The sequence below is a fragment of the Hydra vulgaris genome, chromosome 13, assembly GCF_038396675.1.
Source record: "Hydra vulgaris chromosome 13, alternate assembly HydraT2T_AEP".
In the NCBI taxonomy this organism is placed as follows: Eukaryota; Metazoa; Cnidaria; class Hydrozoa; order Anthoathecata; family Hydridae; genus Hydra; species Hydra vulgaris.
Genome location: NC_088932.1, coordinates 43,136,523 through 43,161,529, shown reverse-complemented (window position 1 = coordinate 43,161,529; position 25,007 = coordinate 43,136,523). Strand labels below are relative to the sequence as shown.

The 25,007-nt window shown below is 29.0% G+C and overlaps 1 protein-coding gene across 2 annotated transcripts in view; it reads right to left on the bottom strand.

The window, feature by feature from the left end:
- Positions 1–297: 297 nt before the first annotated feature.
- LOC136090283 (uncharacterized) overlaps positions 298–25,007 on the bottom strand; it is a 49,063-nt gene continuing 24,353 nt past the window's right edge. For both annotated transcript variants that reach the window (XM_065816575.1, XM_065816576.1), the window contains exons 4-7: positions 5,923–5,972; positions 5,520–5,761; positions 5,341–5,369; positions 298–1,634 (exon numbers count right to left, since the gene is read on the bottom strand). In XM_065816575.1, coding sequence (XP_065672647.1) covers positions 610–1,634; positions 5,341–5,369; positions 5,520–5,761; positions 5,923–5,972 — 1,346 coding nt within the window. In that variant the 3' untranslated portion in view covers positions 298–609. The remainder of the gene's footprint in view (positions 1,635–5,340; positions 5,370–5,519; positions 5,762–5,922; positions 5,973–25,007) is intronic.

The following is a 25,007-nucleotide window of genomic DNA, read 5'->3' as shown; positions in this document are numbered from 1 at the left end:
GATAATGAAATAAATATAAATATGCTAAACGGATACACAAAGTACAAAAAAAAAAAATTCACGACAGTAAAGCTTAAAATAAAAGTAAGAACAGCATACTAGCTGTTTGCTGTTCATGCTCTAATTAAAGAAAGTACTTTCTTTTTGTTTTAATTTCAGTTCTTCAAACTAACGTGCTGGATGTGATTGGCTATGATACATTTAACAGGCTCATTTACATTCGTTAACAATCAATTATTTTTTATATATTTTATTAATTATTGTTGATTAACATATTAGATTAAACAAACAAGATACTTTCAATTTTCAAATTTATTATTTTAAAACACAAACACTATATTATAATTTAAAGTAATACAATGTTGACTAGCAAAGCAAATATAATGTTTATTTACTTCATTACATAAATATAGAAGCAAAGTTCTATTTCTTTTTTCTTCTTTTTTTTTTTTTTTTTTCTTTTTTTTCTTTTTTATGGCTCCGTGCAAATACGTTTAAAAACCATGCATATGTACAATCGAGCTTAAAAGCAAATATGCGCTAATATAAATTTGATTATTTAAAAGAAATCTTATATATTGTATAATAGTTTTTTGGCTTGTTTCCTGTTTAATAGTCTTTTATTAAAGATTTATCTGTGTTGTGATTGTTTGTATCTTTATTACATTTCGGTTCAAAAAGGGGTTCAACTTCCGCTTTAGTATTAATCTCAACAAGGTCTGTTTTAATCTCCACTTCGGAGCTGTTTTGAAAGGAGATTTCAACTTTCTTTGAATCGCTCATTTCAAGTCCATTAGTTTGCTGCTCCATTTTTGGAGAATTTTTTGATACATTTTCATTAACTTGTTTTACAATTTTTATAGATGATGTTCGCTTCGGAACAGCTGGAGATTTTTTCTTGAAGCTGTTTTTAGCTTCATCCGAGTTTACCCTAGAATTGTTTAAGTCCGGTGAAATTTGTTTAGGAATTGGTGGCATAATAGAAACATCTTCATGAACAAGTTCTCGCATAGGTACAATAGTTTTACCTTCGGTACAGCTACGCCTGGATGTGCGTTGTTGTTTAATTCGTACACTAGTTCCGGGTTTAAAAAATGACACGTTTTCATTTTGTACACTCATTTCAGGGGTATTGTTTCCATTTTGTAAACAATTTTTACTTTCTACATTCGAATCATTTTTCAATTGATTTTCTTGAATATTTGCTTCTGATTCCAGAAGTTCTTGTGATTGATCAAAATTGCAGTTCTTGTTTGCTTCTTTTAAAGTTTCTTCGTTTATTGGGGTGCCATCTTCAGGTAATGGAAAGCGTTTCGGTGTAAAGGAACTTCTCCCCACAATTCTTTTAAAAGGGATATCTTCCCCAAGAATTGGTGATGAATGAATTGCTTTTGGAGAAGTGTTAAGTGCGTTTGCATAAAGACCTTTTTCACAGGAATTAGCTTTAAGACTGTGCTCTATATAAGTGCCAGGAATTACAGTATTGACTGTATCGTAACCTTTCCATTGACCTCTCTTTTTGTGCAGTCTAGACTTGAATTTAATTTTTTTTTTATTCGGAAATGCATATAAATCTTCTACTTTTATTTCTGCATTTGAGTTCGTGGCATCACTCATACAAATTAGTTGTCCAGCTATAATTTGTAAAAGATACAGTATTAAATGTACCGTTATATATATATATATATATATATATATATATATATATATATATATATATATATATATATATATATATATATATATATACATATATAGCTACAAATTATTAAATATAAAACTATTTATAAATACATACATGTGTATATACAGTACTGTAAATAAGTTTTAGACCACTTACATTTTTTCAAAAAATCCCGGATATATTACTAAACTTAAGTACGCTTTAAATAAATTACATAGGAAAAAAATTGTAAATACGTCTTATTATACAAGTGGTCTAAAACTTATTCACAGTACTGTATATATATATATATATATATATATATATATATATATATATATATATATATATATATATATATATATATATATATATATATATATATATATATATATATATATATATATATATATATATATATATATATATATATATATATATAAAGATTGATTAAAAGGGTAAAAAGATTGTCTTAGTAAAAACCAAATGCCGAGTTGTTTATTTTGCGTTTGGGTAAAACAAAAAACATACAGCAACCAAGAATGTCACTAATAATCAGGTATAGATAATAATAATGTAAATTCTTAAAAAATTTCAAATTCTCGAGTGTTTTCTGAGGCAAAATTTGACGTAGAATTCAATTCTGAAAAGAAATTGCGGCTAGCATTACAATTTAGGGTGGAAAGGTGCGTTTTCTTCAAGATATATATATATATATATATATATATATATATATATATATATATATATATATATATATATATATATATATATATATATATATATATATATATATTTATACCTTAAATTCATTATATACCCTGAACTCATTATATACCTTCAAACACTGATGCCACAACCATGGCCTCCAATTTTTTTTTTTTTACAGGATTTCAAGGTTACTAAACTCAAATCTGCAGCCGTTTCATGCTTACAAAGTACCACAAGTCTGATAACGTAGTAATCAAAACGTTTTACTCTTGCAAATTATGAGGTGATAATACAATATTCAATCAACGATTTATTTAACTTGACTCACAAAAAGACACAAAATAAGAATTCTGCTAGCTGTTTAAAAGTTATAAACCTTGATACTTTAATAATAAATCTCAGCACTTACATGAACAAACACTTAAATGGCTTTTAATAAATGCAACATGGCAACGTTAGTACTCTGATATTTTACAGTTCTTGATGGAATCAGCTTCTTTGAGAGCTACACAGAGTTCCGGAAAACTGACTAACAGCCGGCCTCCGAACCATAAAACTGAGCTTTAGAGTCTTACCCTCATTAGGAGATAATATAATGAGTTACCTAGTTATAGAGTCATAATAACAAAGACACAAGCAAAACCCATGCAGCGAGTCAAGAGGATCCAGCATTCGACATCCTAAACTGAAACAATATATTATAAATACATCTACGCCAGCCTATCAGATGAAGAATGGGTGCAAAGCTGATTAACAAATAAGATCTGTTTACTCTTAAAGTCTTTGCCTTGGAGGCTTTTTACAAGACAGTAGCTGGATGCAGTTAACATCAGCCCAAGATGAGTATTTTTATCAAGACATCATTCCTAGCCTTTACTCAATCAAGAACCTGAAGACAGAAAATTTTTAAGTTAGAGGTTGTATATCCTAGCCTAGGGCATGGGGCAGATAGTACAGGGTTACAGGATACCAGTAGCAGGGTAGTCGTGACTTCTTTTTTTATGGTGGTTATTGAGACGGTTGTAGTTGTGGTGGCTAGTGAATATGTTTATTTAATTTTGAACGAATGTAAAATAGTTAGCACGTAGAAAGCAAAATTTAGTTTCAATAGAATCTAAAATAATTTTGCAACAATTATTTATGACATTATTTTATTATCTTCTAATTCATAATCTAAAACCTAAGTCCATCATAGATTAATAATGTGTGAAAACAAATAAAAAGGTTTTTATTCTAATATGTAGACTCTGCATATTAGATTTTATATTTGGAAAATTTTAAATATACGTGAGTAGTAAATATGAATATTCATTTTTTTAAATTATTTTCAATTTGGTAAGAATTATTTTGCAACCAGTCAGGCAATTGAAAATGACTCAATTTGAGGTCTTGAAACAAGGCTACTACTTTCCTGTACAAAATTAAAATTGTCTTCATCATTTAATTGCTTTCTTTTTTTGCTGAAGCAGCTATGGAAAGAAAAAGTAATTTATCTCACTGTAAAAGGGGTCAGATTAGGGTTTTTTTGGAGAATACAGAGCTTACTCGATGTACTCTTATTGGCAAATAATTTGCCAAGGGTGTGGTAAAGGACTGTAAAAGAGCGAGTTGTCTAAATGTTTGATTACTTTTATATTGTCCAGCAAAATAATTATAAATTTGATTAGTCACAAACAAATTAGATTAAACTTAAATTACTGAAACTAATTAAATAGTTATAAATTTACTAAAAAAATAGTTATAAATTTGATTAGAGACAAATAAATTAAATTAAACTCAAGTTACTAAAATAAGTATAACTGTATAGCAGTGTGTGTTATTCACTGTACTTTTATATATGTTTGTTTAAGGTATGTTTTTCTGATAAATCGCACTGAAAATATTAAACGACAACTACCGCTATATAAGAAGAAGACCAGGAAAAGAGTTTTTTCCACAGTGTCTGGTGCAGAAGGGCAAACATCCGACTAAAGTCATGGTTTTAGCGTGATATATTTCAAAGGACCTGGATGTTTGTACATTGTGATGAATGCCAAACAGTGTAAGAAAGTGATGAAAACTTTTCTGATTCCTCAACTAGACGACTGTTTTCCTGTTGGGAACTGCATTTACATGCAATATGGGGCACCTTTCCATACGGCAAACATTATCAAGTAATACTTTGATAACATCTGCATGTAGGTGTTGTCCTGGCAGTGAAGTAGTGCTGATAAAAACCCATTTGGAGAGATATTAGGCCGCGTTTAATAAAATAAAGAAATTGCTACCAATAGAAATCGTTTGTTTTTATTTTTTCGATTAAAAATGGATGCTTTTAGTGTAAATCAGACTGATAATAATAACTAAAGTAAAAATGATGATAACAAATGCGAAATATGTATATAAATATATATATGTATATATATATATTTATATACACAGTACTGTAGAAGTAATAAGTAATATTTTCTTTTACTACGTTTCAAAAAAGTTTTGCTTTTCCCTAGTATTTAAAATAACTTTGATGCATTGTATTTTTTTTAATCCAGGTCATAAAAAATTCATAAACATATTACAAAAAAAATCCAGAGAAATAATTAGCTTCAAAATCATTATGGAATTTATTTCCCTTAAATTTGTCCTAATTTAGCTTGAAATTAATGATTTTTTCAACATTTTTGAAACTTTTTTTTTTATGGTTAATGACTGAAAAAGTTACAGAGTATTTATTCTAAAATATTTATTTAAGTTTGTATTTATGGAAAAATTTTTTGAAACCCAAAAAAAAATGTTATAAGAAATATTCGTAATTCCGTATATATACTGAAAATGAATCCGTATATAAAATTCCTGCTAGAGAAACTCACTGAGTGTCATTAAAAAAACATCTTCTAAGCTTTCTACCCCCCCCCCCCTTCTCCTTTCCTGGATCCGTCACTGAAAACCTTATTAAAAATTTTGAATAAAAATTGTCAAAATAGACTCACATTCTATTGTCATCTTCCGTCCTTTATATCTGATAAAAAATAGATAAACAGAAAATAATATTTTATATATTAATATACTAAATAAGATGTTCATTATGCCATTGTGTATATTAACTTTAGAACATAAAAAAAAACTTAATTTAATTTAACTTAAAAAAATAAGTTATATAAAAACAAACCTTTTACTTAGGCGGCATATTAAATAAAAAGCACCAATAAGTAGGAATAGTAACACACCGCATGCTAAAACTACGTATGTTACTACATTTTTATTTAACATTGATTTTTTAGTTGCGTGTGTGGTGTTTGCTATTTTGTTTTCTATAATTGCTTTATTGTTTTCTACCAAATTTGGTTGTCTAGTATAGTAGCGTAAAGAATTTGGTTGCTTCGCAGAGTAATCTGGTGATAATAAAGAAGCCTAAAAAATATAAAAACTATTTAGGTAAAGGTTTCTTTAAAAACCTGTACTGCAGTAAGCACTTAATAGTAAGATTATTTTATTTATATTTTTCCAAAATCGATTAATAATAACTTGAAATAACAATAAATAACATAATAATAATCAGAAATTATACCCACGTTAAGAACGTTTGTTTCCTTTTCTATTCTTTCAAGAAAATTTTCGTTTTCTAAAATAAATGTTATGAGTATTTTGATGAAATCATGTGCAGATCAATGTAGAGTAGGATTACATCTATCAGATATCTATGAGATTATGTAAAAAATATTTTTGCTTGGTTTATGTAATGGTAAAAGAGGTTTTTGTTGCATCAATTTGAAAAACCATATTTACTAACTTAAATTTTTCTAAATTTTAAATAATAAAGTAGTTTTAAAATTTTATAAAAATACGGTTTAATAAAGTTTTATTATTCTGTATCTAATAATAACATTTTTATTTTATTATGTTGTATAACATTCTACTTTGAGATGATCAATAATTACTAAATAATATTCGAATATTTAATTACTTCTGTCAATATTCAATAATGATCTACGATACTACTTTCCTTTTAAATTCCCTTCTATTTCTAAATAAAAAGAACACCATTTCTCACTTTTAAAATACTAATCTTATCTCCTGCAAACTGGTATTAAAAATAAGAAACCATCACTATCAACAAAATGCCAAACAATTACAACAACTAAAGTAAAGAAGATAGTAAAAATGCCTTGAAACATCATAAAGAGCAAAGAATATCATAAAGAAAGTGTGCATACAAGTTTAATAAAAATAAAAATTAAATCGCAGGTTAACGTGGAAGCGGAAGTCCAACAGCTTTATCGGTTAAAACTGAAAAGTTATTGATTCATTTAGTTCATTGTTTTAGCAATTAGGGTTATGGTTTGGCGCAAGCCGATATAATTTTTATTGTTCAACACTATTTGAAAAACACAAAACAAGAGCATTTATTCAAAAATGGCAATCCTTTGTTACAGTGGTGGTATGATTTTGAAGAAAGATGGAAACATGATGTAGCATTACGCAGACCAGATAATATTGCATCATATGACAACAGAGCGCCATATTACACTTTTAACATACTTAAAAAATGTCTTAAAAAATAAAATTGATAACTTAAAAACATCACATATTTGGAACTACGATGAGTGTGGTTTAAAAAGTACAAAGCGCGCTTTAAAACTTAGAGAAAACAATGAAAAAATTGTTTATACCGTAAACAACTGCGTCAATGCATCAGGCTTCTACGTATCTCCTTTCGTCGTTTATAAATCAAAAAGATATATCAATCATGGTGCAAAAACGGTCCAACCGGCACAGTGTTTATAAGATCAGATTCAGGATGGATGGAAAATTTGCAATTTATTGAGTGGTTGGACCGACTATTTATACCAGAAGTTAAAGCGATTGGTGGAGAAAACATTCTTGTATAAGATGGTCACAGCACTCATGTGTCATTAAAGTTTATTGAAGCATGCAAAAAAATTAACTGTTTTGTCCGGTTGGTCTGCCTACTAGCTCATTCAAGTCATATTTTGGAGCCAATGAATGTTGAAACATATTGACAGGTTGAAATTACTAGGAAAAACGTATTAAAGTTGTATTACGAATAATCAAAATGCTAAAATCTTAATAAAGCTCCTTTTCCAAGTTTATTAAAAGTTTTGCATGAAAGCGGCAAATGTCTCACCAGAACACACGCAGTTGGTGCGTTTTAAATAACAGGGTTTTTTTTTTTTTAATGAATATAATATTGACCTATCAAAGTTGAAAACAACAAAATCATTTGAATATCACAAGAGCTTGCATCACAATCAGCATTGACTATATATCATCGGCTCTACAGTGTTATCAGTTTCTTAAACATTAATGTCAAATATTTCAGTTGAATATTTTAACAAAACGCACATTTCAATTAAAATATTTCTGCAACAAATAAATGATTCTGATGAACATATCCACAAATCTAAAAGATACAATGTACCAATTGAAGGAGAAGCTTTAACTAAAACCAAAAGAATGGAGAAAGTTTGAGCAATGGATAAAAAACGAAACAATAAAATTGTAACATAGACTACGCAGATGTTACAAATATTAAGAATAACAATAACATAAGTAAAAAGCAAAAAGTACTTCGATGTAAAAAGTGAAAAGCATATTTCCATGATTCAATATTTCAATGTGAAAACAATTCGTATCGATTGAGGTTTTGCTACCAGATATGTACTCCAAAAAGATATCAACAAGGCATTAAGTTTTCTGTACTAAAAAGTGTAGATTTGACGGTAGCTTTTTTAAATTACTGCGTTAAAATTTTACTGCGCGGAAATTTTCAGTTGTTCAAACTTCTTTTGCGATAAAATATAACATTAAAATATTGCTGAGATATTTTAACGTTATAATTTTACTACACTCGTTAGTATTTTACTCGTTATTATTTTACTTTACATTTGATTTACAAAGTTTTTAGTGACAAAATAACATTATAATGATTGTCTTTATTTTCTAAAAAAATATTATGAGTTGTTAGTTGGTCGAGTTTAATGGATGTTGTATATTTCAGCCATGTTAATTTTTTTCCAATGAATGACCACACAGCAATATCATTTTAAATGAGATTTGCAGTACTAAGGATCTCAACATTGTAGCCCATATACAATCTGCGGCCATACCACCTTTGGTAATATAGTTTTCCATATCATCACCTAAATATCCTGATAAGAGATTGGAACAAGGTTTTGATACCATGTGCTTAACAACAACATCACGAACACGTATTTGTTAACACTCAGAACCTGTCAGCAAAAACAAAATTGCTCGAAAAAATGGTCAAAACAGCATTATAGAAAAATAAATTTGACAATTTCTTTTTACCTGCTGAGAGGGGATCCCATGCAATGTTCCAGACGTGCAGTAGTGTTACAAAGCTGCAATTGTTGTTTACTATAATTTGATTTTAACTTTTTCTGATAATTTTATGCAACTTTTTTCATGAGTAACATTCTGTTGTAGCTTCTATGGATATAAAACCACTCCTTTTATTTGTTGTTATCGATATAATTGTATAATTTTTGCATTTATTGCAATTAGTATTTTATTCGTTATTACACAACAGTGTTTGTGATTGCCCCCCGGTGTGTTCGGAATTACCCCACAAACGTAGGGTAATTCCGAACACCAATGGTTTTATTTTTGCCATAAATTTTTATTTTATAAAAAGATTAACAAAAATTGCTTTTTAGGGTTTGTGACTGAATAGTTAAACTAATTGATAAGCAATAAATATGGTCAATTTTGTATAACTGATGTCTATAACTTGCATTCGCGCTAAGGTGTTCGCCAATATCCAACTCTCCCCTACATCATTTTCTTCTCCATCAATAAGATCTGGTATTATGAATATTTTGAGTCCTTGTTTTTCAGCTATTTATTGGCGAATTTCTTTGGGATTATGTTGACATTTATTCTGATCATCACATTCAGAAGTTAAATCACACAATTTTGAATTATTTTTCCCTTCGACTAATGGTTTAACATGACGTAGAGAGTACTTTTTTTTTAATTTGTTGTTCCCTTTCCTATTTCCTAATAAACATGTTGAGTATGACAAAATACCAAGTATCTCATATGAACCAAGCCACGAGAAAGTCATTTTTCCGCCTTTTCTATTTTCTCTTTCAAGATTTCTCAATAGTTTTTTGACCAACAAAATATTTTGATGTTGCATGCCTTTTATAGTAGTCTATTTTTTGTTTCTTTTGTGAACAAACAATATTGGTCATGACTTTTTCTTTAAGTCCTCTTTTTATTTGTAAATCATTTTGTAAAACCTCTTTATCGTATACAGGATTGCAATTATGCTCATTGAGTACATCTGTGTACTTTACATCAATTAAAAGAAAGGGTTGACGGTTATACATAAGATAAAATGGTGAATATACAAATTGAAATGTGCACTTTAACACGTAAAGTAAAAGACTCCATCTAAAATTGAGGCCCAGCCCTTAGCATTTTTATTTAAGACCTTGATAATTGCTTTCTTAATTGTCTGATTCTGTCTCTCAACAAAGCCATTGGCTTGTGGATGGTAAGCAGTTACGCATTGCTAAACGCATGTCGATCGTGTATTGCCATGGATACTGAATTTACAATTTACGACCTTAGTCATTAATTTGTATTTGAAAACAATCATTCCTGCAAATAACTCTATAGAGAAAGGCTGCTACTGATACAGCTGTTTTATCAATAAGAGGCTCAGCTTCAGTCTACTTAGAAAAATATTCTATAAGGACAATCAAGTCTACACCAACTTGTTTCATAACTTGTTGTTCCACTTTAACAGGTTTTAAAACAGGAAACACTTTTAAATTTCTGTTAGAGGTTTTTTGGCATTGTTCACATTGAGCTACATGTTTGGTGATATCTTCTACAATTGAATGCCAAAAAAATCTTGAATAAATTTGCTTGCTCACAGCATTTATGCCTAAGTGCCCAGCTAATGCAACAGTTTTCTCAGAAATACCAAGACCTATTACCACATTTATCTATTACCACAATCACCTACAATTAAAAAAAGAATTGTTTGAATTAAACTTTTACATTATTTTGAGTTGTTTTAAAGCTATAGATTTTGGAACTTTCTAATTTAAAAATGTTGTGTCAATAAAGCACAACACAGAATATTATTTAATTACACTATTTTATTTAAGTAAAACCTTTTAAATTAATTAAAAACTTCTTTCAATAAAACAAGTTTTCCTAACCTTGCCAATGTCTTTTTTGCAATATATCAACTTATTGTCAACAAAAAGTTTTTACTGTCGTTTAAAATTTGCTTTTTTTTTCTTTTTCATTCCCATCTTCGAAAAAAGTATTGTCATTTAAATATTTCCTGACATAATTAAAGTTAATATCTTTGTTCATCTTGACAAAATAAGCTATACAAATTGTTAACTAAAAAGTCAGTAAAATAATAACGTGTGAAGTTAAATTTTTACGTTAAAACATTACTGCCTCAGTATTATTCTAACGTTATTATTTTACCGCAAAAGAAGTTTGAACGGTTGAAAACTTCCGCGCAGTAAAATTCTAACGCAGTAATTAAAAAACGCTATTACGGTTCCAATATTGAGTAATAGATATACTTTTATTTTTATTTTTATATATGAATTGTTTTTCTCCTCCATTTTTATTATTTTTATTATTATAACTCATTGATTATAACCGTGACCGACTTTAATTGAAAAAAGTGTAAATTCGGTCAAAAATTGTCTTTTATAAAATTAATTTTAGGAAATAAATATTATAAAAAATTTCTTTATTTTATTAAAAAAAAAAAACAAGAAAAAATAAGTTTCCTATCAAAAACAAGTTAAACTTTGTAAGTATTGACCGAAATTAGGCTAATTTAACCATTATTACGCTAACAAGTTTAAAAGAAAGTTTGAAAAGATACAATTGTTAGAAATAGATAAAAAATAAAAAAAAGAGAATATATTCTTATTTTTTAAATATATATATTTAAACTGTAACCGATAATTCAGTAAGTGTTTAAAGTACCCCTATACAGCTATATCATTATTTAAAATCTATTTGATAAGTTTAGCTTTAAAAGTGTTCACAGAAAAACCATTAACAACATCAATAGTTAGTCGATTCCAATAAAAAGATGTTCTCTCAGTTAAAATGTAATTTCTAGGTAAAAAATTTGTTATTTTACAATTATATTTTATTGGTGATCATTTTCTGATTGATAACTTCTTGGCAAAACTTCCATGGGTAAACTTTTTCGATTTCATTGATTATCTTGTGCATTTTATAGTATTAAATCGCTCCGAATCCATCAGTTGTGAAACCCAACTTATCTAACCTTTTATCATAACATTTTTTGTTTCATGCTTTTTTAATTGTTTGTTGTTGTTTTTCATTTTTCAGGTGAAAAAATTGATATTTTTGTGATCATTTATAACATAACAGTTTTTAAGAGGCAAAAACAACCCTAAAAAAATCAAGTATTTAGGGTTGTTTTTGCCAAAGTGCTTAGTTAAACACTTCTCATAGTTGAACTTTACCAGGTATTTGTTATACCAGTTGACAGCTTTCTTTAGTTCATTTTGCAGAATGTTATAACTTGTTACAGAACCAACCCTTGATAATACTTTTATAATCGGCATACATCTTTGAAATATTTAAAAAGTTATTAGGCAAATCATTAATGTAAATAACAATTAATAAAGAACCATTAATAGAAACTCGACAATCTTTGTTTTTTTGAGCGTGAATGGAAAACTATCCATTTAGTTTTATCAATGTTTAGAGATTATCAATGTTAGACTTATTTTGAAACAATCTGAAACTTCTTTTAAGCTCGTTTGTAATGTTATTAAAAAGCACATTTATATTTTCATGAGATAAAAACAAGTTGGTGTCACCTACAAATTTATAGTAATAAAAACAGTTTTATTTTTAACTGTTTATTGGCCTGAATGTTAAGAGATTGAGTAACAAATGGTATTTTTAGGTTTGTAAAATTTATTAAAATTGTTTAAACTAATAATATGTTTTATAAAGCTATATTCATAAAAAAAAAGTTTACAAAATAGAAAGCTAAAACTTTGCAGAACTTTTACGGAATAACTGTCTGAAAACTGGCTAAAAACAAATTTCTGAAATAAATTTATAAAAGTATACGTTATAAGGCTTTCGTTTTGTATTTTTGTCTACTTTATAGCCTAGGTATTACATAAATACAATGCTCTTGGCACTTACATCTACATGATGTATTTACCATATATGCAGACTGAACAATGACTTTTTTGAGCTTAAAACAATTTTCAACCATGTGTCACACTTCAAACTTTTTATATTTATTCTTAAATGTTCTCTATGATTTTTTTAATACTACCATAAGAAATATATTTTGGTTCCTTCAACAACGCTAATTGCGAATTTTATTAGGTGTGGGTCATAACTAGAGTTGCCAGGTCTCCGACATTTACGGAGGAGAATACAGTGCCAAACCTGTAAAACTAGTTTTTTTTTATTATTGACTTGTTTATTTAGTTTAATATTTCAATGCATGGGTTCAAAAAATTTAGCATTCGAATTAATACAAATATGATGACTCACTCCAAAAAAAGGCTGCAAGCAAGCACTATTAAGTTGGGAGTTACTAGAAAAAAAGAATAGAGCTATAGAGCAAGTAAACGGTTGGCAGGAGACTTGAAAAATTGAAGGTTGTATGAGCCAGGAAAACATCAAGATGGGAGAGAGTTCCAAAGCGTTAAAGTGTGAGGAAAAAAACAAGACGAATAAAAGTTTTTAGAGGGATAGGGACAGAACAGTAAAAGAATGAGGCTTAGCTGAATGACGAGTCAAGCAAGATTGAGTTTTAGTTGATGTAACTAGGGATGATATCTTCTTTGAGCAGCAACGAGCAGCGAAAGGGTTACTATTCATTAATATTGGAATGTCGACAGTACTGCGATAGTTGTTTGCAGTAAACAACTGAGTTTTGCTAGAGTTAAAATTTACAAACCACTGTGAGCCCCAATCTGTTATAGAAGTGATTTTAGATTTAGGATTGTCTGCCTGTTCTAAACAATTGAAAAGAGAATATTTTTTGTTAAGACAGGACCATAAAGTTGAGTCATCGGCAAAAAGAGCTATTTTAGATAGTAAGATTGTCGGAAAGATCATTAACGTAGATAAGAAACAAAACAGGACCAAGGATAAAATCTTGAGGTACTTCAGAAGATATTGGAAATAAAGAAGAGTGTTGGCTAAAATATTGATTTAACCAATTGATTTTTTACTCCAGTTTGTTAAAACCTTCATGTAAAAAAAGGCTTCCAGACAGTAAGTAAGATTTACGGTGTATTGTTGAAAGTTTGTTGCTTGATAAAACTCGTAACGCAAAAAATTGCAGCATGATAATGGGACCATAACAATGGTACCAAATGTTGCACCTTCCATTTAATACATTTGTAGACCCTAGCTATTTGCTACTAAACGCTTAAAAAATTTGTTACTTAATACATTTTTGAATGTACAGTATTGTGAAAAAGTTAAGAACCACTAAATAAAAAAAAGTATTTTTTTCAAATAAAGTTAAATAATTTTTATTTTAAAGATAATATAATAATTCTTTAGATAATATATAATTTAGATAAGATAATATAAATATTCTTTTTTTTCAAACATGTTAAATAGAACTTGAGAAAAAAGAAGATTTTTTTTTTTTTGACAATTAACTAATAGAACCTTTAAAAATAAGGAATGTACAATAAGTATATTATGTGTCTTTTAATATTTTTTTTTGTGAAAAAGTTAAGAACCACAAAGAATTTTTTGTGCTAAATGCGGCGGAAACGTCTGTTTTTTTAATTTATTTTTACCTTTTTTGTTTAAATATTCTACTTATGACCTGAGCCATTACCAAAAAACCAATAAAAATATTTAAAAAGTATTTAATTTCAAATAAAAAAATTTCTTTTGAAAAAATGAACAGAAAAGCTATTATCTATGAAGATCGTGTAAAAATGATGCATTTTCACCAGGAAGGTAAAACCACTCGTGAAATTGGAAAAATAATAAAGTGATATATAGTTCGGTGCATATACCGCGCTTGAAAACACCTGATGATGATCGCTCAAAGAACAAAACAAGGTAGCGGGTCGGTTAAAATATGGTGCTCCATAATATATTATGGCCTCGGTATGTTTAAATTATTTGATGGGCGAAATTATTTATTACGTCGATATTTTAAATTATAACTTGTTACCATCAATTGATGCACTTGAGCAAAGCTTTCCGTTCATTTTTCAGCAAGACAATGCACCATTTCACAGGGCTAAAATTGTCTCTGAATGGTTTGAAAGCAAAACTATTGAGAGACTAACTTGGCCACCAAATAGCCCAGATCTAAATTGCATTGAAAATCTTTGGAGTTGGCTTGATAAAGAGATTGACAAGAAAGCACCAAGGAGCCTTGAGGAGTTGCGCAATATTTTATCCACAATACTTGGAAATACTTGGAATGTTGCCAAACATATTTTAGAGAACTTAATAAACTCAATGCCAAATCGTATAAATGAGTGCTTAAAAATTCATGATAGATTTACGCGGTATTAGGTAAAAATTACGGTTTTTTGTTCTGTGGTTCTTAACTTTTTCACAATTTTTGTTAAATAAAGATTACCTATAAAACTTTAAAGAAAATTTTTTATTTGTTTGAAATTTTTTGTCATTATTTTTATTTTTTTACTTTGTTTGTCTATTTTCTAAAATTTATTATTATTATTTTTTTACCAGAAAATTATATTCGATAAAATAAAAATTTGAAAAATAAAAATAAATTATGATTTGTTTTTTGGTGGTTATTAAATTATTCACAGTACTGTATTACTACAGACTAATGCAATCTACATAAGCATCATGAGTGACAATGACGTTTATCCGTGACTGAAAAAGTGTTTTTCTAAGTGCTTTGTAGATTACAGTTATCTCTCGATATCTCGAACACTAACGGGACTGGGGAAAAGAGTTCAAAATATTGAGAGGTGACATTGCTTGAAATTATCTTTCTTATCCTCAGTTTTTAATGATATGGATTGTATTTAATTTCCGTATTTTCAGCCGTATAGCAAAGCATTTTGAAGCGTCTCAAAAGCATCTTCTAATTGAACATCATATTAGGATGACTTGGCGGTGCTTCGACTTAAATACCTTTGTCAACGCTAACTTCATCGTCGTCGTTTTCAAAATTAGGATCTCAAATTTGAGCAATGACTTCAGCATAAGTAGCATGTAAACCGGTGATTACTACATTACAATTTAAACCAACATATGGTTCTGCTTAGAGATCTATTTGGACGGCACTAGGATCTAACCTTTGCAAACGGTCAAATTTATCTGTCGAAGATTTTTAAAAAATGTTCATATCAGCTTCTTCCATATGCTTGTTTCTTTTGCTGATACCATTTTTTTAAAGGAAATTGATAACAGTCTTCTTTGACACAGCATTCCAAGAAAAAAAAATCTTTCTTTGCTTAAAGGAAAGAAATATTTGGCAGGGGGTTCGTTATTATTAACAGTTTTGATATACTGACGCACAATTTTGTGACGGTGGTGAGCATTAGGACTTTGTAATACGCTTTGATCCATAGGCTAATTCTTATATTTGAAAGAAAGTTGTTTGAAGTGCTTAAAACGTTGTGGGATTTTAGATTTTCTAATAACAACTACATGTCAATGTTTTTCCGTTGCTTCCTGATCCGCGTGAATAAAATTCAAAAGTGTGAATAAAATACAACTTTTCTGCTACCTGTTAAATCTGACTTTACTATTTTTTCCCCTAAAACATTTTTCTCTTGGTAATTGGTACGTTTTATTTTGTAAAACTAGAGAACCGGAACTAGTTTAAACCGAGGCCTCAATTACGGGTACCCGTAAGAAAAACCGTGTCCGAGTTCGGACGCCCTACACCGGGCCCATTTTAAAAAGTTGAAATAAAAGCATGTGAAATCTCTAGTGCTGAATTATATTGCAAAATAACGCTGATCAATTTGCGTTATTTTGTCAAACAATTTAGTTTTCTTAAATCAAGTTTTTTTTTAATAAAAAACTATGTTTAACTACAGTTATATTTAGTGTAAGCTCGATATCCGTAAATATTCTTTCTCCCTCAGAGTTGTTAATATTTGGAATAACTTGCCGTCTGACGTCGTTAATGCCAAAAACATCAAGAGCTTTAAAATTAAAACTAACTCTACCAACTTCAAAATATTCTCTGGTGAAAAAATTCTCTCGCTTAAAGAAGCTATTCAAGTATTCGTACAAGTTAGAAGAAGAACTTCAAAAAGCTATTTAAGTTTCCTTTTTGCAATATCTTCTGATTATTTAGCAAAAAAAAATATTTTTTTAATATTTTGAGTAAGGTACACTTTTGTTGAGTAAATAGAGCTTTGTGGCTATTGACTCTTAACACTCTTAGACTTATCAAAAAGTTTATTAGTTAAAGTGTAAATAAAAGCAATCCTGTTATTAATATTTCTCTTCGAAACGGGTACCAGGCACATCACTACTAGGAACTGATAAAACAGTCGGAAATCATCGACATTAAAAATACTTTTAACTTTGTAATTCAGAAGCAATATTGGAAGTGTAGTTTTTTTCCATAAAACAGTCATATTATTTGTCACGAAGGCACTTTCACCTGAGATTATTTTAAAACTAATGTCGTTTTTAAAAAAACAGGAACAGAGTAATTGAATTTTGTTCACATGTTTGAAGAATTCAATACTGGTACATGTGTATTTATTTATATTCAAATTGAGCAAGATTTGATAAAATTTAACTAATCTTTCTTTCCAATTATGAAACCAACATTCAGATGCTTTAAAATCTAACTCTCTTAATGCTTTTGCAAAATTTTTAGTGCCTTTTTTTTGGTATGGTACGAACCACATGTAAATGGCTTTGTTTACGTTATCGAAATTACCGCTGCGAAGTTTCTTCAGTTTAGATTTTGTGTCATTTTTTTTTAGTGAGGCTAATAACTTGTTCTTATTTTTAACCCAGGTAAATATTGTGTTTTTTGGGAACACAATAATTTTGTAAGGCATCCCTTTCTCCAGGTCTTTTAATGGCTAACATTTTTTATCATAGATTTGTTTGTAAGTTTTCTTTTAACGAACGACATTTTATCAAGTTTGACAAAAACAATAAATTAATTTTTTAAAGGAATACTTTTTAGAAATTTGATTTATAAAATAAAATTGAATATAAAAACCTAATTTATAAAAATAGCATAGCAATTATAAACTTTTCAATACTTTTCAAAAATTGGAATATTAAAAGATCAAATGTTGTTAAAACTTTTCTTGAAAAAAATTGTTAAAAAGTTCGAAATAGCGAAAGAAAATTGCCTAAAAGGTTTGAGATAATAAGGTTCCAGATATTAAGAGGATTTTAGTCCAAACGAGTACGTAACGATAGGACCGCAAAAAATGTTAGAAATACTCGTGCACATCTGCGACACAATTACTATACTTTTAGAACATAATAGAATACTGAAAACATATGTGAAGAGAGTTTATTTCCATTTATCTTTTCTTTTAACTGATTTAAATGTTCATCTAGTCAATATTCGAACATGCTGACCAAAGTCGCGTCAATTAATGTTGGCGGCAAGGTGTTCCACTGCAAAACAACACGGTTCGTGAAGAATTTCTCTTGGCATCCAATTGAGTATTCTTCGCTGTGTAAGTGGTTGGTGTATAACCACGCATAACACGCTTTGACAACGAAGGGCGATTGAATGGTACGTGAAAGTTTAATTCATCAATTTCACATATGAACTTGAACATCACAAATAAATCACCTAACACGACTAGATCTAACGTAAGACCTAACACGACTCATCGTTGCTCGGCGGTGCAATGCTTAGTCTCAGAAATGGTTTTTATTGTACGGTTTTGAACTTTTTCTAGCGCTTCTATGTCTGCCCGTTGGTACGGTTACCACGCTTGGATAGCGTACTCTAGGTGAGGACGAACATACGTGGTGTACAGTTCTTTCCACAGTGAAAAACTACGGCTGTGAAAAGTTTTTTTTAGTCTCCTAAGGAGCGGTTAGCATTCACCGCAGCTACTGAATCTTGAACATTAAGCTTATAATCATCTTTTACATGAACTCCAATATCTCTCTAAATGAGTAACTTCAATTACAAGTGGCAGGCTGTCTGGTTCTGTCATGAAATAGTCTTGTTTTGATGCCTTTTTTTTCGGCCAGTATGCATGACTTTACGCTTTTTAGTATTGAAGGTCATGAGTCAGCAATGTGACCATTCAATGACTGTCTAAGTCTGCTGGCAGACTCTCCGTGTTCCAATCAGATTTTTTTTTGACGCCAATATTTATGCTACCATCAGCGTAGAGCTTGATCTAATGTTCCAATATGTGTGGAAGATCATTAATGTACAAAACAAGCACTAATGAACCTAAGACCAAACCTCGCGGTACGCCGCTAATAACGTTTTTCCAATCTGATGTATGCTCTCTGATTACAACTCTCTGTTCTCTTCCTGAAAACCATGCTTGAATCCATGCGTAAAGCTCCTCTTTGATGCCGTAGTTTTGAATTTTGTGGAGAAGTCTATTATGTGAAACTCTGTTGAAGGCTTTTGCTAGATCCGTGAAGATTACGTCTGTAGCGTATCCCCAGTACATATCTTCTTCTTCATAATATCACTCCTCATCAACTTTGCTTTCACCTGTACTGTCCTATAAAATTCGTATTTGGTGTTTAACTTTTTGCATTTTGTTAATATAGGCGTGAATCAATTTTGGGTTATTCTTTGAGGCTTGAACTATTGATGGTTTGTAATCTAGCACTGCTTTTTTAACTTCTTTTGCAACCTGTTTGCATGATTCGTTACATTTTTTCGAAGGATTTCGTGCCTAAAGCGCCCAACAGCTTGGTACTTTCTATCTATCAGCATTTTTTTTTTAAACATTTTAGTATTACTCAGTATAAGATTACTTTGATAATAAGTAATTTTTAATAGCTTATTTTTTTGGGAAATCACGAAAGGTGTTATTTTTCTGATATTTTCATTATATATTACATATTTTATTTATTTCTTACTTTTATTTTCATCGCTGGATCGAATTACAAAATCCTTTCTTGCGCCAAAAATTTTTGAATCAAAATTTACAACCAAAAAAATTTGGATCGGACTTAATGGGTTTAACTAAATATGATTATTATATATATATATATATATATATATATATATATATATATATATATATATATATATATATATATATATATATATATAAATTAATAATTAATAAATAAATTAAGTTCATTAATTCATTATTATTAATTTATAAATTAAATTTAATTATTTAGTCTTCATCTCATTGATTTAAAAGACGTTCATTCTTATATAGAAGATTAATACGTTCTAGGCATGTGCACAAGTGTTAGTCTTGGTCCAAGACTGGCGCTTGTACACAACACTTAAACAAGCCAGGAAATCGAACACTTTAACATCATTTAAAAATGTTATTAAGATCAAGATTCTTGGATGAACTTTCAATGAACATTCAATGAACAGCGATATTTTTTGATAACTTGTTAGAAGTTCAATTAAAATCTAGATTCCAAACTTCAAAAAGTGTCATAATTTCTCAATAGGAGTTTTTTGATTTGGTGAACTATATACATAGTGATAAGTAAAAATACTCTTTCATAAAACGTTGAAACTAATTTGAACGCGTTTCAAAAAACCTATATTTAGTTAATGCTAACCATGCAGTAACCGAGGTAACGCTTATTAAACTGTGTTTAATCTATAAATTAAACTACTCCATCAACTTAAAAAAAATATTTTACAAAAACTGTACCATTCAATAAGTTTGTGTCGTACCTAAAATTGATACTCATTGCAAAAATTATCAATTCGCAGTTAATAACAACAGTCCACATAAGTTTTTATTTTCAGTAGTAAATAATGAAACAATTCCTACAAGTTAAAATTTAAGACACAAAATCATTTGAAAGGCTTTCAATTTCTGAGCGACAAATTGAACATCTTTTGTGAAGACACATACCAAAGTGTTTACACGACAGAACAACTTCTAAAGGAAGTGCAAGTCATATCTTGCACAATGTCTCTACATGCCTGGACTCTTGTTGATAATCCTGAACACTCTATTGTGGATTTTCACCTCAACTTTTTGATACTCCATTCTGTTGTTTATATTCCACTAACCGCGAGATGTTTTTGAAAATAAACAATGCTACTTTTCAATTTATTATATAAGATTGTATACCAAACAGCATGCGCTTTAAACTTTTATTAAAAAAGCTTAAAACTTATAAAATTTATAAACAAGTTCGACGCTAAAATAATTAAGTGCTCGAACTTTTGGTTGTAAACCTTTTCAATGAATTTTGGTTCTAAAATCATTTATGACTTTCGATCAAAAATTTGATCGAAATTTTTTCGGTTTATTAACCATTTATGACTTTTGATTAAAAATTCGATTGAATATTTTTCAGTCCTAATTTTTTGCGTGAATATTTCGGTTGTGTAATAAATTTCTCATATTCGGATCAAAATTAAAATACAGGATTCAGTTGAATCATAGGACGTCGAAAAAGGTGTCAAAAAAGGTGTCGAAAAAAGTGTTATCTGACAAAATTAAAAAGTGACTTTTTCGTATGCACGTAGGCTTAAGGTGATGATAAATTCTTGAACACAAAAAATACGCCGCCTTTATAACGCCATCTTTGTAACGCCACCTTTGTCCACTAAACCTTTTGATTTTTAAGTTAATATCTGTTAGTTGACTACTAGGACAACAATTTGTTAATTGAAATTAAAGTTATTTGATTTCTCCATAACAACTGGGCTGATTCGTTTGTAATTTTTTATTCTACTAACATTAGACACAACTACTCAAATATATTTTTATTTTATTTTTAAACTAATTATAAAAATGAAATAAATTTAAATAAATTTTATTTTAACTTTGATCTTTACTCGATCTTTTTTTTTTGTTGTTGCTTTTTTTGTTGAAAGATAAAAGTCTTAGCGTTAAAAAAGCTTAAAAAGACTTATTAATAACTAAAAAAATTACAGATGTGACTATTATTCACTTGTTTCAATTGGTTTTAAAAATTAATTAAAAAAGTCACAAAAAGTTTCAATAATTTAGCTTTTAATAACTAATTATGTCAGATTTGTCAAGACAAAAGAGATATTAATGACAATGACAACGTTACAAACAGATCGGTCACTATAAATTGCGTGACAAAGAATAAAGGTTAATTAAAATTCTTTATGCAATCATTAAAATATTAATCAAAGAATTTTTCAAAAAAGTTTCAATACAAGCTAGTTTAAAGATTTTGAATCAATGACTGTTGTCTTATTTCTTACTCCAGTTATTCATGTTCTAGGAATGTATATAGTTTATAATAATTTATAATTAAAAAAATCAAACAAATATTATGACAATTTATTTTTAATTAAATTAACTTAAATTTAGTTAATTATTAAGTAAATATTGTGACAACTTATCTTTAATTAAATTTAAATTAAAAAATTAGGTATAAGTAACCAGGGAAAATTTATAATATTTTGAATGAGTTGTTGCGGATTAAGGGTGTTTTAAGATGTGGGTGTGATTTGGAGTATGTAAAATAAGTTTCAAAATAATTTTAAAAAAAGTTTTTTTTTTTTTACTCTCCGCACCGAGAAAAAACTTCTTACCGCTAGTACAGACATTTTAGAGTGAGTTGCTAACATGCACTTCTAGCTTGTGACACTAATATTTTTGAAGTGAGAGAACTAGGATTGACCAGTAAGAGAGTTTTAAATTTGGAGGACGAGGCAAAAATGTGAAAATTGAACATATTGAAATCACTATATAACAAGATATTTTTTTAAGCATTAAAAAATATTTATTTATAAAAAATCTCTTTTTTTTTAATTTCCTAATATAAGTCTTCTTTAATCAGACTTAAAAGTAAAATAATTAAAACAGTTAATGAGTTCGATAGAATGTGATTTGTAACACGTTTGATGTTAAGTTATCGATAACAAACGTTTAACTGTAGCAGAAGTGAATCAAAGTAACATTAGAATAACTAATTTAGTTAGTTAGCTACATTAATTTTTGATATTAATTTGCTAAATTGCATAAAATTGCATAGATAATTTTAGCTTCTTTAAAAGTATTGAGAGTTAATCAGGGCCGATATAACCACTTGACAAACTAGGCAGCATTAATTTTTACGAGATTTGAAAAAGTACTCTTTTAAATCAAGTCAAATAAAACAAAATCAACTTTGATACCGAAAATAGTTTTTACTAGCGCGTTAATTTAGAAATAGAAATTAATTTTAATTAAATATGAAGATGGCAATAACGAAGAAGTATTATAAAAAATTGATTGATTTATATTGTGTATTTATATTAACCGAGTGCAATTATTTATATTTATGGAGCTTTAAATGTTTTTAAATTTAATTTTAAAATTTTTATAAAAATGTTAATTTGAATTACATAATACACGTTACACACCATGGCCCTGAAGTGCATGAAATCAATAAATTCTCTGATTTGTATGTTAATTATGGCAACCCGGCCACTTGGATCGTATTTAATGATAAAATGCGACAACTTTTGATAGAAATTGACTCAAACAAGTTGATCAGTTTAACTTTCCTAAGGAAAGTATGCAAAGAAAGTTTTCAAAAAACCATTACAACTGCCGGTTTGTCAATTGAGAAAAGTTTGCAGACATTAACTGAAGTATTCTGTAAGTAATGACTTTGTGTACATTTTTGTCACGTTAAAAAAAAAAACAGTATTTTCAGAAAACCTTGAAACGGCTGATAGCTTTAATTAGAGCTCTTGGTATGCAATACCTTGCTTTTCGTGGTACACATGAAAAACTGAGCACTGCTGATAGCGGAAACTTTCTGAAATTTGTGAAATTAGCGTCTTCGAAAGGTTAAAGACAATGAAACGCATGTAGATTACCTAGACAAAAGCATACAAAACGAATTGATTCATTTTTTATCAAAAGCAATTAAAAAAAAAATCTACCATTTGCTTGTGATGCTAAGTACTTCTCAATAATTATAGATTGCATACAGCATTCATAAAGTAACATTTATTAAACTTTGTACCTCTAAAGGAGACTACTGGTGCTTGTATGGCTGAAACTATTTTTAAGCAGTTAAGCAAGATGTCTTTATTTATCAAAAACTTACGCGGTCAAAGATATGACAAAGGCACAAATATGAAGGGAAAAAATACGGGTGTCCAACAAATGATTTTATCAATCCCCGACCATAACTTATTTCTTGCAGTGCAAATACATTGAATTTGGCTGTTAATGAGGCTGCTTAGAAGCAACAGTCTTCTTTTATCTTGTGCAACGTGCATGCATATTCTTTTCTGTATCAACTCGTCACTGGGAAGTTTTAACTTAACATGTTTCTAATTTCAATGTTAAGAACCACTTTTGAATGAAGTGAAAGAACCAATTTCAAAACAGAATAAAACAAAATATGAAAGCCAAATTGATATTTTAAAACTTCTTCGTTATTAGCTTAGTGATTTTTACGACGCTCTAGCATAGATTGCGGACGATTCAAATTTAACAGGAGCATTTGGTAATTCAACACGGGAAGATGCACGGTTTATTGCAAACGCCGTTTTTAGTTTTAAGTTTGTCGTTTCTCTGGTTGTGTGGTATGAAGTGTTACCTGAGATCAACATGACTCGTAAAAAACTTTAGACAAAAGAGTTAGAAAAGCATGGCGTCATAAATTATTTTGAAAAAGCAAAGCAGCTTCTCGTAAATCGCAGTAATGAAATGGATTTTAAGAAAACACTGATAGATGCAGTTGAAATGACACTCATTTTAGAGATACCAGCACGTTTCGAACCCAAATCAACCTGTATCAGAAGAAAGAATAAACAATTTCCATATAAAGGATTACAAACCTATTGAAGATTCAAAAAAAAAATTCAAAATAAACTTTTACTTTGCTACTCTTGACACAGCAATACAATCAGTTAAAGAAAGATTTACTCTTTTGTAAACAACAGCTTTGGTTTTCTCTATGATTTTGTTTGGTTTTCTCTATGATGTTCACAGTTTACAGTGTGTCACTACCAAGAAAGTTATGAAGCATTGCTTGAATCTTGAAAAGGCTTTGCAACATGAAGACTCAAAAGATATCAATGCAGTAAACTGAAATCGATTTCAAAGCGAATTGCAATAGTACAATGCCACAGGGTTTACTAAATTTTATATTAAAAAATGATCTAACAAATTGTGTCCCCAAAATTGTTATAACTATCTTTACATTTTCAGTTTCTGTAGTTAGCGTTGAGTGAAGCTTCTCTAAGCCCAAACTGATAAAAAGATTTTTGAGAACTTCTATGCAGTAAGAAAAAATTTTCGAGTTAGCTATTCGATCAAGTGAACATGATATTGCAAGGAACATTAAACTGATGGGACTCGTTTCTACTCTCGGCTAAACAAAAGCGCTAAAAGTGAAGTTTAAAAATTGCATCATTAATATATTTTAAAGTTGCGTGAATATAGGGGAGAGTTGGAAGAAGTGGGACACGCAAACTTTTTTTCAGGGTAATTGCAATATCTTT